Source organism: Oncorhynchus mykiss, chromosome 20, assembly GCF_057628025.1.
Source record: "Oncorhynchus mykiss isolate SJ-2025 chromosome 20, ASM5762802v1, whole genome shotgun sequence".
NCBI classification, from domain to species: domain Eukaryota; kingdom Metazoa; phylum Chordata; class Actinopteri; order Salmoniformes; family Salmonidae; genus Oncorhynchus; species Oncorhynchus mykiss.
Genome location: NC_143041.1, coordinates 27733368 through 27749314, shown reverse-complemented (window position 1 = coordinate 27749314; position 15947 = coordinate 27733368). Strand labels below are relative to the sequence as shown.

General features: G+C 44.7%; 2 protein-coding genes across 3 annotated transcripts in view; one reads left to right on the top strand and one right to left on the bottom strand.

The window, feature by feature from the left end:
* The window catches only part of LOC149974533 (cytohesin-3-like), a 42502-nt gene extending 28608 nt beyond the window's left edge, over positions 1-13894 (top strand). The window contains exons 10-13 of the mRNA XM_090212801.1: positions 4533-4609; positions 5453-5524; positions 5675-5829; positions 11033-13894. Of these exons, the coding sequence (XP_090068927.1) occupies positions 4533-4609; positions 5453-5524; positions 5675-5829; positions 11033-11105 (377 nt within the window). The 3' untranslated portion in view covers positions 11106-13894. The remainder of the gene's footprint in view (positions 1-4532; positions 4610-5452; positions 5525-5674; positions 5830-11032) is intronic.
* The window catches only part of LOC149974532 (ubiquitin carboxyl-terminal hydrolase 42-like), a 34404-nt gene continuing 30302 nt past the window's right edge, over positions 11846-15947 (bottom strand). For both annotated transcript variants that reach the window (XM_090212799.1, XM_090212800.1), the window contains 4 exons: positions 14727-15866; positions 14281-14642; positions 14057-14163; positions 11846-13896 (listed from right to left, as the gene is read on the bottom strand). In XM_090212799.1, the coding sequence (XP_090068925.1) occupies positions 14096-14163; positions 14281-14642; positions 14727-15866 (1570 nt within the window). In that variant the 3' untranslated portion in view covers positions 11846-13896; positions 14057-14095. The remainder of the gene's footprint in view (positions 13897-14056; positions 14164-14280; positions 14643-14726; positions 15867-15947) is intronic.

The window sequence follows — 15947 nt, the reverse complement described above, 5'->3', positions numbered from 1 at the left end:
GCTAGCTACAGTATGTGCTGATCCTGTGGTGTTCTGAGTTCCTCCATCCTGCTGCTGCTGCCCTCCAGGCCTGAAACACCTCCTGCTGTGAAACACCCCCTGCTGCTTCCCTCCAGGCCTGAAACACCTCCTGCTGTGAAACACCTCCTGCTGCTGCTGCCCTCCAGGCTTGAAACACCTCCTGCTGCCCTCCAGGCCTGAAACACCTCCTGCTGCTTCCTACTTCCTCCTATCTGGTTGCATGTCAAATGGAACCCTATTCCCTATATGGTGCACTACTTTTGATCAGGGCCTGTGTATTGCACTATGGTGCATTCGGAAACTATTCAGACCCCTTGACTTTTTCCACATTTTGTTACGTTACAGCCTTATTCTAAAATGTATTAAATAATTGTTTTGGCTTCATCAGTCTACACACAATCCCCCTTAATGACAAAGAGAATTTATTAAAAAAGAAAAACTTAAATACCTTATTTACATAAGTATTCAGACCCTCTGCTGTGAGACTCGAAATTGAGCTCAGGTGTATCCTGTTTCCATTGATTATCCTTGATGTTTCTACATCTTGATTGGAGTCCACCTGTGGTAAATTAAATTGATTGGACATGATTTGGAAAGCCGTGAGGTGGAAGGAATTGTCTTAGAGCTCCAAGACAGCATTGTGTCCAGGCACAGATTTGGGGAAGGGTAGTACAACAATTCTGCAGCATTGAAAGTCCCCAAGAACACAGTGGCCTCCATCATTCTTCATGGGAGAAGTTTGGAACCACCAATACTCTTCCAAGAGCTGGCCGCCTGGCAAAACTGAGCAATCGGGGGAGAAGGACCTTGGTCAGGGAGGTGACCAAGAACCAGATGGTCACTCTGACAGAGGTCCAGCATTCCTCTGTAGAAGGCCAACCATCACAGCACAACTGCACCAATCAGGCCTTTATGGTAGAGTGGCCAGATGGAAGCCCCTCCTCAGTAAAAGGCGCATGACAGCCCGCTTGGAGTTTGCTAAAAGGCATCAAATGGACACAGACCACAAGAAACAAGATTCTCTGGTCTGATGAAACAAAGATTGAACTCTTTGGCCTGAATGCCAAGCGTCACTTCTGGAGGAAACCTGGCATCATCCCTACGGTGAAGCATGGTGGTGGTGGCGGCATCATGCTGTGGGGATGTTTTTTAGCGGCAGGGACTGGCAGACTAGTCAGGATCGAGGGAAAGATGAACGGACCAAAGTACAGAGAGATCCTTGATGAAAACCTGCTCCAGTGTGCTCAGGACCTCACATTGGGGTGAAGGTTCACCTTCCAACAGGACAACGACCCTAAGAACATAGCCAAGACAATGCAGGAGTGGCTTCGGGACAAGTCTCTGAATCTCCATGAGTAGCCCAGCCAGAACCCAGACTTGAACCCGATCAAACATCTCTGGAGAGACCTGAAAATAACTGTGCAAGCGACGCTTCCCATCCAACCTGACAGAGCTTGAGAGTATCTGCAGAGAAGAATGGGAGAAACTCCCCAAATATGATTTATTATTTATTTATTTAACTAGGCAAGTCAGTCAAGAACAAATTCTTATTTAGCAAACCCCGGCCAAACCCTAACCCGGACGACGCTGGGCATATTGTGCGCCGCCCTATAGGACTCCCAATCACGGCCGGTTGTGATACAGCCTGGAATCGAACCAGGGTCTGTAGTGACAACTCTAGCACTGAGATGCAGTGCCTCAGACCGCTGCGCCACTCGGGAGCCCGGGTGTGTCAAGCCCAGGTGTGCCAAGCTTGTAGCGTCATACCCAGGAAGACTCGAGGCTGTAATCGCTACCAAAGGTGCTTCAACAAAGAATACTTATGTAAATGTGATATTTCTGTTTTTTTTATATTTGTAATAAATTAGCAAAAATTTCTAAAAACCCATTTTTTCTTTGTCATTATGGGGTATTATATACAGATTGATGGGGTAAAAATGATTTAATCAATTTTAGAATAAGGCTGTAACGTAACAAAATGTGGAAATAGTGAAGGGGTCTGACTACTTTCCGAATGCACCGTATATAGAGAATAGGGTGCCCTATGGAATGCATCCTCTATCTATCCAATTTCCATGCCCCCCTCTCTTTCCATCCCACCAGCTGCGCTTGCCAGATCATTTTAGTTCCAATTTTCCTCTCTCAGAGTTGCAATAAGTCCGTATGCTAATTTTAGCATCCCTTTGGATGGAGCTACCTGATGGAGAAGCTGTGTTTTTTATGATGTAGTTAAAGAGGCCATTACAGCAGCCTGTCAGGTAGTGAAATGAGTCATTACAGCAGCCTGTCAGGTAGTGAAATGAGTCATTACAGCAGCCTGTCAGGTAGTTAAATGGAAGCGACTGAGCTGCCCTAACTGAGGTTAGAGCTCTGTAGGTGTACTCTGCTGTGAGTCTAGTAGAGCTCCCCTCTATGTGGAACATCAGCATAAATACATAAATCAATGTCAGGTTTTGACATGATATGACAGGCAGGCTGTGCTTCGAGTATTGCATGGAAAATACAGTGAACTGCAGGGGCCCCCATAGACCTATTTTAGAATGTCAGTATGTTTGTACAATATGTAAACAGTGCATTCCACATAAAACTATAGGATTCTATAGCACCCTATAAGTAAACTAATAATAATAATAATATACTGAGCGGACAAAACATTAGGAACACCTGCTCTTTCCATTACAGACTGACCAGGTGAAAGCTATGATCCACTTAAATCAGTGTGGATGAAAGGGAGGAGACAGGTTAAAGAAGGATTTTTAAGCCTTGAGACATGGATTGTGTGTATGTGTCGCATTCAGAGGGTGAATGGGCAAGACAAAATGTTTAAGTGCCTTTGAACGGGGTATGGTAGTAGGTGCCAGGCAGACCGGTTTGTGTCAAGAACTGCAACGCTGCTGTGTTTTTCCTGCTCAACAGTTTCCCGTGTGTATCAAGAATGGTCCACCACCCAAAGGACATCCAACCAACTTGATACAATTGTGGGAAGCATTGGAGTCAACATGGGCCAGCATCCCTGTGGAATACTTTTGACACCTTGTAGTTTCATGCCCCGACAAATTCAGACTGTTCTGAGGGCAAAAGGGGTTGGAACTCAATATTAGGAAGGTGTTCTTAATGTTTTGTACATTCAGTGTCGTACAATGTATTATCATTACTTATAATTACATGGATTATTGACTGCTTGCATCATTTTGCATGAAATAATCCTTATCTGTACAACTGTAGAGAATTATATGTCTGGATTTATCTACTTGACTCAAGGAGAGAAGGGTTAACCTTAACTCCAAATTGTGAGGAGATATTCTTCTTGAAAAAAATGCAACGTCTGAGAATTGTATCTTGTTACTCATTCTGTTCTTCACACTCCCTGGTCGGTTGGACAGACAGACTAGCTTTGGCTGCCTTCACGGTACAGAGAGAGCGATTCGGCCAATGGAAAAACAGCTGAGTTTAGACTGATAAATGCTTCTAGAAATAGGCCCAACATCCCCATTTTGAATTGTTAGTACTTGAAGTATACTCATTGTGTCAAACACTTGAACATGTTTACATTGGTTAGTTTACAGAAATGCAGAATGAGTAATTGTCCCTCTGTATCTTTTCACTTTATATCCATAAAATAATTAAATACATTAAGATGTGTCACTTAATTTGAGAGGCAAATGTCTTCATTATGTAGTGGGTTGGGTATACTGTCACATGCCTAGCCATCCCTGACCAATGAACCATGCTCCCCAGCTCCGGCTGAGCCAATGCAATGCCGTCACACGTGAAAGGCTGCGTTTCTAGGATTCTCACCCAAATTGAACACACATTTTGACTGTTTTCACAAGCAATACCGCGCACTGCGTAGGGCCCTCTGGGGACCGGGAGGGGAGGCTGGGGGGGGGATATTGGACCACTGATTGAATCAGCTTAATGGGCAGACTGCTGATCAGAACCAGATGTGGCACGTGGAGGGGTAGGGTTGGAGGGAAGGTTTGGGGGTAGGTTGGGGGGTAGGAGGGCTAGGATAGGGTAGGGGTAGGGTACTCCTCCTAAGGACTGAGGGCTGGGCTATAGGCTAGTCTGTCTGTCTCAACATTGAGTCTCAATAGAAATATGCCTAACTGCTTTTGCAGTTTGCATTGAAATGTGTCTGAGAGAAAGGCTGAGCTGGTTGCTTCAACGTTGACACTAAGCAGCCTCCATCTTACACCCTTGTAGTTGCTTTTCTATAGTATTGTAAAGGCCCAAGTGATTAATGTAGCATCCACACGTAGCCCTGGGGTCTATTCAGGCGGGTGTAACATTACAGAACATTCAGATAGAAATGTATTGCGTATGTAGAATATAGGGAATCATGTCAGCTCTAAACATGGCATTTCTATCTGCAATACTAGCAGTATCATCTCATTGGCTGTGTAGCCTACAACACTCCCTCTCCGCATGGCTTGGCCATTTGCTCTTCTCTCTCTCTGTGACGATGTTACTATGTTGTTACTCAACATGTCTGGTATGTTTCTCTACAGGTGGAAGAGTGAAGACCTGGAAGAGACGGTGGTTCATTCTGACTGACAACTGCCTGTACTATTTTGAATACACAACGGTAAGTTAGCGTTTGGTTTTGTCAATGAGAGAGAGAGAGAGAAATCATAGGCAGACAGTCAGAGAGAGTGGCTATTGTATGTCATTTGTAGCCAGTCAGCCACAGCCAGTCTGTAGCAGATGCAGCCCGGCCCTTTGACCTAAATGCACCCCGGTCCAGCAATTAACACGATGCATGGAAAACATCTGGGCGGTCTGCTGCACATCTGGCCTAGCCCAGACCCCTCCCCCATTACCCTACACACGCTGACACACATAGGCACAAACCAGCACACCCATACACACTGCTTAGAGCCCACCCCCCAGCACTGAGCCCCCAGTCCAGTCCCCGGGCATCCCATCCCTGCTGTGTTCTCTCATTAAGAGAAAGACTGTGGACAACAGGGAGGCTGTTCTGCTCTGTTCTTCAAGGTCTCCTCAGCTTCCAGACTATCCCCAGACACAATAGAAATCCACTGTAGGATTGGGTTACTTCTTCCCTAGGTACACCACTCTGTGTGACCTCAGTGTGAACAATAACAGTATAGTACAGTTGTAATATGTGTAGGATACAGACCATGTACAGTTAGGAAGTTACTTCGTTTTCCTGTCTTGAGTATGACTGATTTATACACCCTTATGTGTATATAAAACCTACTTGTAGTTTTTGAAACACCCTTACCAAAAAACAGGCTTCTGGTAAACAGTTGTGGCACACTATTTAGTTTTTGCCAAAACTTGCAGGAAGTTTGCCACAACAAATTCAGTTATGTAAGGGCAGCTGCATAAATCAATTGGCATATATATATGCAGTGTGTTTATATATTAAATCATGTATTGAATGTGTTCTTTGTGTTGTCTCCAGGACAAGGAACCTCGTGGGATCATTCCTCTAGAGAACCTTAGCATAAGAGAGGTGGATGAGCCCAGGAAGCCTGTAAGTTCCCCAAAATATGTAAAGAAAACAATGCCTGAGAATGGGCTAATGAAATGAACTGGATACTTAGTCTCTGTGTACTTTCCACTTGAATATTCGCCCTAGCTAATTATTTCTCTCCCTCTCTCTCTAACCCTGTCGTCCAATCAGAACTGTTTCGAGCTCTACAACCCCAATCACAAGGGTTCATTGATCAAAGCGTGTAAGACTGAGGCGGACGGCCGGGTCGTCGAGGGCAACCACACAGTGTACAGGATTTCAGCGCCCACCACAGAGGAGAAGGAGGAGTGGATCAAATCCATCAAGTACGTTTTCGCTGTAACCCACCTAAGGTTTTTGCCCACCATGTAAACACAACCAAGAGTCTGCTACGAGATACCAGTGGTTCGCAACTCACCATGATTCAAAATCAAATCAAATGTTATTTGTCACATACACATGGTTAGCATATGTTAATGCGAGTGTAGCGAAATGCTTGTGCTTCTAGTTCCGACAATGCAGTAATAACCAATGAGTAATCTAACCTAACAATTCCACAACTACTACTTTATACACACAAGTGTAAAGGGATAAAGAATATGTGCATAAAGATATATGAATGAGTGATGGTACAGAATGGCATAGGCAAGATGCAGTAGATGGTATCGAGTACAGTATATACATATGAGATGAGTAATGTAGGGTATATAAACATAAAGTGGCATAGTTTAAAGTGGCTAGTGATACACTGCTTTAGCACACTCTGCCAACCCAGATGTCTTAGCCGTGTCTGAAACCTGGCTTAGGAAAACCACCAAAAACCCTGAAATCTCCATTGCTAACTATAACGTTTTCCGCCAAGATAGAACTGCCAAAGGGGGCGGTTTTGCAATCTACTGCAAAGATAGAAAGTAATACAGAACTCTGCAGGCTAAGTCTGTACCCAAACAATTTGAGCTTCTACTTCTAAAAATTCACCTTTCCAGAAACAAGTCTCTCACTGTTGCCGCTTGCTATAGACCTCCCTCTGCCCCCAGCTGTGCCCTCAATACTATATGTGAACTGATTGCCCCCCATCTATCTTCTGAGCTCGTGCTACTAGGTGACCTAAACTGGGACATGCTTAACACCCCGGCCATCCTACAAACTAAGCTTGATGCCCTCAATCTCACACAAATGATCAATGAACCTACCTGGTACAACCCCAAATCAGTAAACACGGGCACCCTCATAGATGTTATCCTAACTAATTCGCCCTCCAAATACACCTCTGCTGTTTTCAATCAAGATCTCAGCGATCACTGCCTCATTGCCTGCATCCTTAATGGGTCTGCGACCAAACGACCACTCCTCATCACTGTGAAACACTTCTGCGAGCAGGCCTTTCTAATCGACCTGGCCGGGGTATCCTGGAAGGATATTGACCTCATCCCGTCAGTAGATGATGCCTGGCTATTCTTTAAAAGTGCCTTCCTCACCATCTTAAATAAGCATGCCCCTCTCAAAAAATGTAGAACTAGGAATAGATATAGCCCTTGGTTCACTCCAGACCTGTCTGCCCTTGACCAGCACAAAAACATCCTGTGGCGTTCTGCAATTAGCATTGAATAGCCCCCGTGATATGCAGCTTGTCAGGGAAGTTAGGAATAAATATACACAGGCATTTAGAAAAGCTAAGGCAAGCTTTTTCAAACAGAAATTTGCATCCTGTAGTACTAACTCAAAAAAGTTCTGGGACACTGTAAAGTCCATGGAGAATAAGAGCACCTCCTCCCAGCTACCCACTGCTCTGAGGCTAGGAAACGTTGTCACCGCCAATAAATCCACTATAATTGAGAATTTCAATAAGCATTTCTCTACGGCTGGCCATGCTTTCCACATGGCTACCCCTACCCCGGTCAACTGCCCGGCACCCTCCACAGCAACCCGCCAAAGACCCCACCATTTCTCCTTTACCCAAATCCAGATAACCGATGTTCTGAAAGAGCTGCAAAATCTGGACCCTCTCATTTGAGAGGGTCCAGATTTTGCAGCTCTTTCAGAACATCATTTGATTGCCTCGCCTGGTTTACCAACTGCTTCTCTGATAGAGTTCAGTGTGTCAAATCAGAGGGCCTGTTGTCTGGACCTCTGACAGTCTCTATGGGTGTGCCACAGGGTTAAATTCTCGGGCCAACTCTCTTTTCTGTATCATCAATGATGTTGCTCTTGCTGCTGGTGATTCTCTGATCCACCTCTACGCAGACGACACCATTCTGTATACTTCTGGCCCTTCTTTGGACACTGTGTTAACTAACCTCCAGACGAGCTTCAATGCCATACAACTCTCCTTCCGTGGCCTCCAACTGCTCTTAAACGCAAGTAAAACTAAATGCATCCTCTTCAACCGATCGCTGCCCGCACATGCTCGCCCGTCCACCGTCACTACTCTGGACGGCTCTGACTTAGAATACGTGGACAACTACAAATACCTGGGTGTCTGGTTAGACTGTAAACTCTCCTTCCAGACTCACATTAAGCATCTCCAATCCAAGATTAAATCTAGAATCGGCTTCCTATATCGCAACAAAGCATCCTTCACTGATGCTGCCAAACATACCCTCGTAAAACTGACCATCCTACCGATCCTCGACTTCGGTGATGTCATCTATAAAATAGCCTCCAACACTCTACTCAACAAACTGGATGCAGTCTATCACAGTGCAATCCGTTTTGTCACCAAAGCCCCATACACTACCCACCATTGCGACCTGTACGCTCTCGTTGGTTGGCCCTCGCTTCATACTCGTCGCCAAACCCACTGGCTACAGGTTATCTACAAGTCTCTGCTAGGTAAAGCCCCGCCTTATCTCAGCTCACTGGTCACCATAGCAGCACCGACTCGTAGCACGCGCTCCAGCAGGTAAATCTCACTGGTCACCCCCAAAGCCAATTCCTCCTTTGGTCGTCTTTCCTTCCAGTTCTCTGCTGCCCATGACTGGAACGAATTGCAAAAATCTCTGAAGCTGAAGACTCACATCTCCCCCACTAGCTTTTAGCACCAGCTGTCAGAGCAGTTTACAGATCACTGCACCTGTACTTAGCCTATCTGCAAACAGCCCATCTACCTACCTAATCCCCATAGTGGTATTTATTTATTTATTTAGCTCCTTTGCACCCCAGTATCTCTACCTGCACATCCATCTTCTGCACATCTACCATTCCAGTGTTTAATTGCTATATTGTAATTACTTCGCCACCATGGCCTATTTATTTCCTTAACTTACCTAATTTGCACTCACTGTATATAGACTTTTTGTTTTCTTTTGTTCTACTGTATTATTGACTGTATGTTTTGTTTATTCCATGTGTAACTCTGTGTTGTTGTATGTGTCGAATTGCTACGCTTTATCTTGGCCAGGTCGCAGTTGCAAATGAGAACTTGTTCTGAACTAGCCTACCTGGTTAAATAAAGGTGGGGGGAAAAAATGTATTACATAAAGATGGCAAGATGCAGCAAGATGCAGCAGTTTAAATGAGTACAGTATATACATATACATATGAGTTGAGTAATGTAGGGTATGTAAACATTATATTAAGTGGCATTGTTTAAGGTGGCTAGTGATACATTTTTACATCAATTTCCATTATTAAAGTGTCTGGAGTTGAGTCAGTATGTTGGCCGCAGCCACTCAATGTTAGTGGTGGCTGTTTAACAGTCTGATGGCCTTGAGATAGAAGCTGTTTTTCAGTCTCTCGGTCCCTGCTTTGTTGCACCTGTACTGACCTCGCCTTCTGGATGATAGCGGGGTGAACAGTCAGTGGCTCGGGTGGTTGTTGTCCTTGATGATCTTTATGGCCTTCCTGTGACATCGGGTGGTGTAGGTGTCCTGGAGGGCAGGTAGTTTGCCCCCGGTGATGCGTTGTGCAGACCTCACTACCCTCTGGAGAGCCTTACAGTTGTGGGCGGAGCAATTGCCGTACCAGGCGGTGATACAGCCCGACAGGATGCTCTCGATTGTGCATCTGTAGAAGTTTGTGAGTGCTTTTGGTGACAAGCCAAATTTCTTCAGCCTCCTGCGGTTGAAGAGGCGCTGCTGTGCCTTCTTCACAACGCTGTCTGTGTGGGTGGACCAATCCAGTTTGTCCGTGATGTGTACGTGATGACAAAGCTAGGATTACACCAGTATTCACCGACGCTTCTTTGAAGATACATTCGTCTTTACACAAATAGCACTATGACCATGTGTTTCTTCCCATGTGTGAACTTTTTGATGTAACTGTGTGACTCACTAACACATATGGCTGAGAGGCTAACTTTCTCACAGTGTGCGGTAGATAAGACTGCTCTCTGGAGGTTAAATGGGTTTCCGGTTGATAAAGCCCTCTAGATTAGCCTATAGACAGGAGAGCTAGACGACACGCATTACACTCTCTTTCTCTGGCACTCTGCCTCAATTCTTTCCTCTTAAGTGTTTTTGCCAAATCCAAACTATTTATCATACACAAAGGCTGTCTTGTTAAGGAGAAAGATGCTCTGTTAAAATAGACCCAGAGGGTGATTGATCATAGTTCCTCTCAGCTGAGCTTTCCAATGATCAATATCTGAGGCAGAAATCATATTATATGATACTCTCATCAGGTATGATATAGAAACACCATTTGCAATTGACAGCTGGGTTTCCATTAGAATCAACAAAATAGATTTGTCTGCGTGTTCCACAACCTTACTGCCAAGCTTATTTGGAAGAAGTGGATGCCATACACAGTTAGGGAGATTTGACAGGGAGACATAATGTCAACTTCAGTTCTGCAATTAATACTTTAGATAGGGTGTTGGACAGGGAGTTTGCAGTGGGAAACCAGTGCCTTTCCTAGTGCATACCAGCCCTGTATGAAATCACAGCTGTAGGTCAGGTTTATAGAACTCTATGTGTAGCTGTGAGACTGTGGGACAGGGTGACAGACTGTGTGCAGAACAGGCCAGGGTTGCTTTCGCTCACACTCTGTACCCTGACTCAGCTTTAGGTTGTCTCCTCTGTGGTTAGCATGACACACATACACAGAATGGCCATTTCAGCATGTCCTGTGTTCCTACTACCGGGAAAGCAGTGAATTACTCAACCCTATTACTGTCCCGTTGGGGTTTGTGTGTGAAGAGAGAAAACAACAACCAACTCAGACCGGACGCAAGGCTTTTCTCAGTAATTTAATGGACCGCTATGGCTTTTCCCTCTGCAGTCTTCAAGGGAATATGGGGGTGTATAATAGCCTGCAGTCATGTACCGAAGAACAAGCTTGTTGAGACAGCTTTATTGTGTTACATCTATGTTGATAGAGAGGTACTCCTTCAGAGGAGGCTGAAAAACATGAAACCAATTGCAATGTTTTCCTTGGACGACAGTGTAGGTTAGAATGTGAACTGTGCCGATACCGAATATAGTAAAGCTGTTGAAACTATTCCCAGACCTGCTCACAAAAGGCCTACACAGGCTACTGTAATACACAACCATTGTTTATTTTTCATAACCAATCCATCTCTCTCTGCAGAGCAAGCATTAGCAGGGATCCCTTCTATGACATGCTAGCCACCAGGAAGCGGAGGATAGCCAATAAGAAGTGAGGAGAACCTGACCACACCCACCCTATCATCAGTGACACCAGCATGGACCTCCATCGGTCCAGGAGACGGGGGGCGAGGGGGCTCACACACACAGCCCAGGGACAGGAGACACAGCAGACAAGGGGATCCAGATTTAGTGGGGATTTGACTTCGGATGCAACACGTCTACACTTCATCAGTATGGATAAAGGACAAGTCGGGAAGGGCACTTGACATTTTGGTTATCAGTTTCTTTTCAGATGCATGCAATGCACACAACTATAAATTGTATGTGTGAATGTACTGTATTGTGAAAAGGACAATGGTCTGAGCAATATGTATGAGGCTGTGTGGGGCCTCCCCAATGTCCCCATACAGACGGCGCTTTCCCCAACCATCGAAGCAGGCTCGAAGAAACATGGACATCTTGGCTAGCTCAACATTGTCCTCTAGTGGGTGAATTGAGTATGATTTCAATGTCAGAAGAACCTCAAACTTTTAGGAATCAACGGGTCAGATTTTCACCTGCAAGACGACTGATACAAGTAGTGTACAATAAGAATCTGTTTTCTTTCCTCTTTTGTTTCATAATGCCATACCCAGTTGTTGCCAGTTCATATTAGATATCACTATGGTCTATGTAAGGTCAAATGTGAATTCCTGCAGAGCTATAATATACTGTATTAATAATACATAGTCAAGTTTGTGTGACAGTTATTCAAAGCTAGTTTATGTATTGATTCAAAGTCCACTGCTGTACATTTGTTTTTCATATTTATTTTCTCTAATTACAAAAGTGTATTCCCCTTGACATATGTACTGTACATAGTTTGTTTCTGTAGCATGTAAAAGGTTATGGCTAGCCTACACCCGTTTGTTCACATTTCAAAGTTGAGCAATGAGCATTACAGATTACATACTGCAGTGGAAGAAACCCTCAACTCCAACTCCACAGAGAAAATGAAGAAAAACAATTCCTCATATTTCTAAAAGAAACAGAAATGTAGCAGCCAAGCCAGCTGGTTTTTACATTGGAAGGTGTCAAGGTGAAAACTAATGGCTCTATTCACTCTGTATCGTAGAAGACAGCGTGATTGCCATTACATTTCAATGTTCCCGCGTTAGCAGAGACTGCGTTCACGGTAAACGCTGCATATGTCAGCTCAATTGGAAATTACCTCAATTTATAGAGCGCCAAGTGTAACACTTCAGCGAAAAAGATTGAATAGATCAGGTTTGGATCTAAATCGCCCCGTTGTGAGACAGAGATGGAACTTTACAAAAGTTGTGTAAAAGCTCAAGAGAATCTCAAAATGTTACAGCAGCCTTAATGTTATGAGAATTTTGAGTAAAAATACCAGATCTTCTCCTGTGTAACTGACCAGTCTGATACCTACCCAGCCACCTATTCTTTAGGTTATAGCTTCCACACAGTCTATTGTATGTGGACAATACAGGTCCACATACAAGGTTCACAGGTCCTGTTTTGAACTCCCACACTATCATTGTGTAACCTGGAAACAATATGAAAAATTACCTAACCACTGTTAGCCCTAAATCCAAAGTGTTTCAGTCTATCCAAGCAACCAATTAAACAATCACTCATATGCAATCTTTTTTACCAAAAGTCAGACAAATTACTCCTTCCAATAAAATGGCAGAAACTTTTCACCATCTGTGTGTACATCCCCAATCAATCAACAGCATTCATTCAAAAAATAATAATAATGACATTAAATGTATTAAGGCGTTTTATATACCTTGTACAATGTATAAATTTGACATGCTATTGTAGAACTAGAAATGTATTAACAACCATTTACATGTTTTGGTCTTTTTTTAGGTAGAAAACAAAGCCATCCAAACAGACCAAAAGCAGATCATCATACCATTCTACTGACTTATGTCCATAGAACACAGTCTAAATTATGTTGTGGGAATTCTAAAACAAAAAAAGAAATTCTACATTGGTATTCCTGATACAGGACCGTTTTAATGTATAAAAAAATAACTGATAGTACAGTTCAAAATTAAATTCACAGTATTCTTTTGGACGCTATAAAAAAACAAAAAAACAGGTCCACAGCCATAAGATAACATGATTATTATGATTTTTTAAATCCTTGAATGAGTTAAGGATAGAAATTATATCTCAGTGAAACCGAGTGAAGAGAGGGATGCAGAGGGAAGGAATCTTCTCCAGTGACGTGTTGAGAGAAAGAATTGTAGGCTTAAGAGAATTTTAAAAAGTAATTGAAAGCAACAAAGAGCTGGCAATGTCCTTGTGTCTACCACACGGTCCTCACTCCTCCATAACGTTTCCCTCCATTTTCTTTTCATCTTTTTTTTTTTACCAACAACTCCAGCTATACAGATATGTGGATAATGGTGACAAACTTGCGGCCAACTGAAGTCATATCAAACAGGTCATCTCCTAGGCAACAACAATAGTCGTTCGATTATTTAACCAAGTGGTCAGTTCTCTGAGGAGGAAAAAGTCTCATTTTAACAAATCCTGAGTCTTCCACTAAGCAGCAGTTGAGATGGTTAAGCTCCAGGCTTCTTTTTTGTTTACAACGTGTATATATTAATTATTTTTCATAAATGTCCATTGAGTGACAAGTGTCTACCGAATGAATTAGAAAAAAAAATACCTTCAAAAAAAAAAAAAATCTGGTAGAATCTTTAAAACATTTGTGTGGTAAAAATACAGTATATTCCCAGTAATTCAGCACCACGTTCAAATATTAGGGATGACATTCCTGTTGCATTTCACTTTTCCATAAAGGTTGATTTTTACAGTATTCCAAGTCTGCAATGGGAGAGAGATGTGTTACGTTTGCATACAGACCCATTACAGTATTTAGACAATTAAGAAGATAAGTTGAAACTGGCTACTGTTTCCACACATAAGCACACAGTCAAGCATAGAGATTCTCTGAGTAAGACCGACGTAAAAGTAAGACACTTACTTTGTTCTGTTTCTCTGGTCAAACAGAGAAAATCTAATGTCATTCATTGTACAGTCCATTGGTAGAACATCCGTGGGAGTTTCCATTGGGTCGACTGAAGCCATTACCTACAAGAGAAAAACATATTACGGTCAAGATTATTTAACAGTTACAAACTGAAAAATACTAGTGGACCTGACATATCGAAACCATTGTATGGTTTCTAAAATCAGCTGGTTTCTTACCTGTGTGCCCGTTGAGGTGGTGGTGCGATGCGTTGTGAGAGGTGGCTGTTGGCAATATATTGTGAGAGAAGAAGCGGTCTTTGTTGTCGTCGTCATCGGAGCGATGGTGTTTCTCGGGGTAGCTATTGTCAGAGCCATCATCGTCCTGGTAACGTCGCTTCCTGCTCGCCCTCTCCTCGTCACTGCTGCTCGCCCTGCGACTCTCCCGGGGGGCGTTGGGGTCACGGTGCCCCTCGGAACTCTGGGTAGAGCGGGACTTCTCGTCCTCCATGTCAGTGTCGTGCCGCCTCTTCTTCTTCTTCTTGTGTTTGGAGGACCTGCTGCCATCGGCAGCCCTGTCAGAGGAATCCACATCAGAGGTCCTTGAAGAAAGAACACGCAGGTCAGGGTTAAAGTAACTGAATTAATTTCTCTGGCACCTTGTCTATTATTTCTGACTGCCTTACCCATTCTCTCGACGCCTAGCTTTGTCCTTGGACTTCTTCTTCTTCTTGCTCTTCTTGTGTTTCTTGGCCCGACGCTCCTCAACGCTGTCCTCTCTCAGAGGATCGGGTCGTTTCTCCAGAGCTGGTCTGGCTGGGGAGAGGTCTGGGCTAGTGGGGGGCTGACTGGGTTTGGTGTTGGAGCTTAGTGGGGTGGGCAGGGGGGTCTCCTCCTGTGAAGGGTAGTAACCCCTCTTACCATCACCCCTGTCCTTACCTTCACACCTCTCCCCCCTCCACCTGGAGCGTCCGTGAGGCTCCTCTCTATGGGGGAGGCTGTGCTCCCTCCGGTCCCTCTCCCTGTTCTCTCTGGGTCTGTGGTAGTGGTGGTGGCAGCGGTCCCTGTCCCTGGGGTGGTAGGCGTTCCTCTCCCAGCGACGCTCTGACTCCCAGTGTCTGTCCCGGCTGGCCGAGCGATCACGGTACGACCGGTGGTGTTCTCGGTCTCGGTGGTGTTCTCGATCTCTGTGGTCCCGCCGGTGTCGATAGCGGTCTGAGTCACGGTCCCAGTTGCGTTCACGGCTCATGTCACGGTGGTACCCATTCCTTTCTCTGTCTTTATCCCGGTCAGAAGAGTACAGCCGGTCTCCATCCCTATCGCGGTCCGAAGAATATAGTCGGTCTCTCCCCTTATCCCGATCAGAAGAATACATCCGGTCTCTTCCCTCTCTGGAGCTGGGCTTGCCGTCCAGCCGTCCATCCAGCGCTGCTGCTGGGCTGTTCTCAGTCTCCCTGACGTCCTCCCCAGATCTGCTGTGTGGTGCTCCGAGGCCTTTTGTGGTCCCCTGGCCTGGTCCAGAGAGGGGCTGGGAGAAGGCTGGAGAGACTAGGGTTCTGAGGGAGTGGGGGGTGGGCTGGAGGGGTAAGGCCCCAGGGTTGGAGGTGGAGCTGGATTCCCTCATGGTGTCAGTAGGTGGCTTAGCGCCAACATCGGCCAATGAGGATGGCGGGTTAGCAGTGGTTGATGGTGGGTGGTGAGGGAGGGGGTCAGAGTGAGTTTTAGTCCTTTTCTCTGGGGTTGGGGAGAGGTGGCTATCGCTGTCGGCACTGTGGAGGCTCTGAGACGGGTTGTCCTGGCTGGGGATGGCACTATACACCTCTTTGCTGTAGAAAAATACATCAATAGCATTCATGAATTACTGTACATCAAAATGATCATGAGAGAATCTGATAAAACAAAATAGG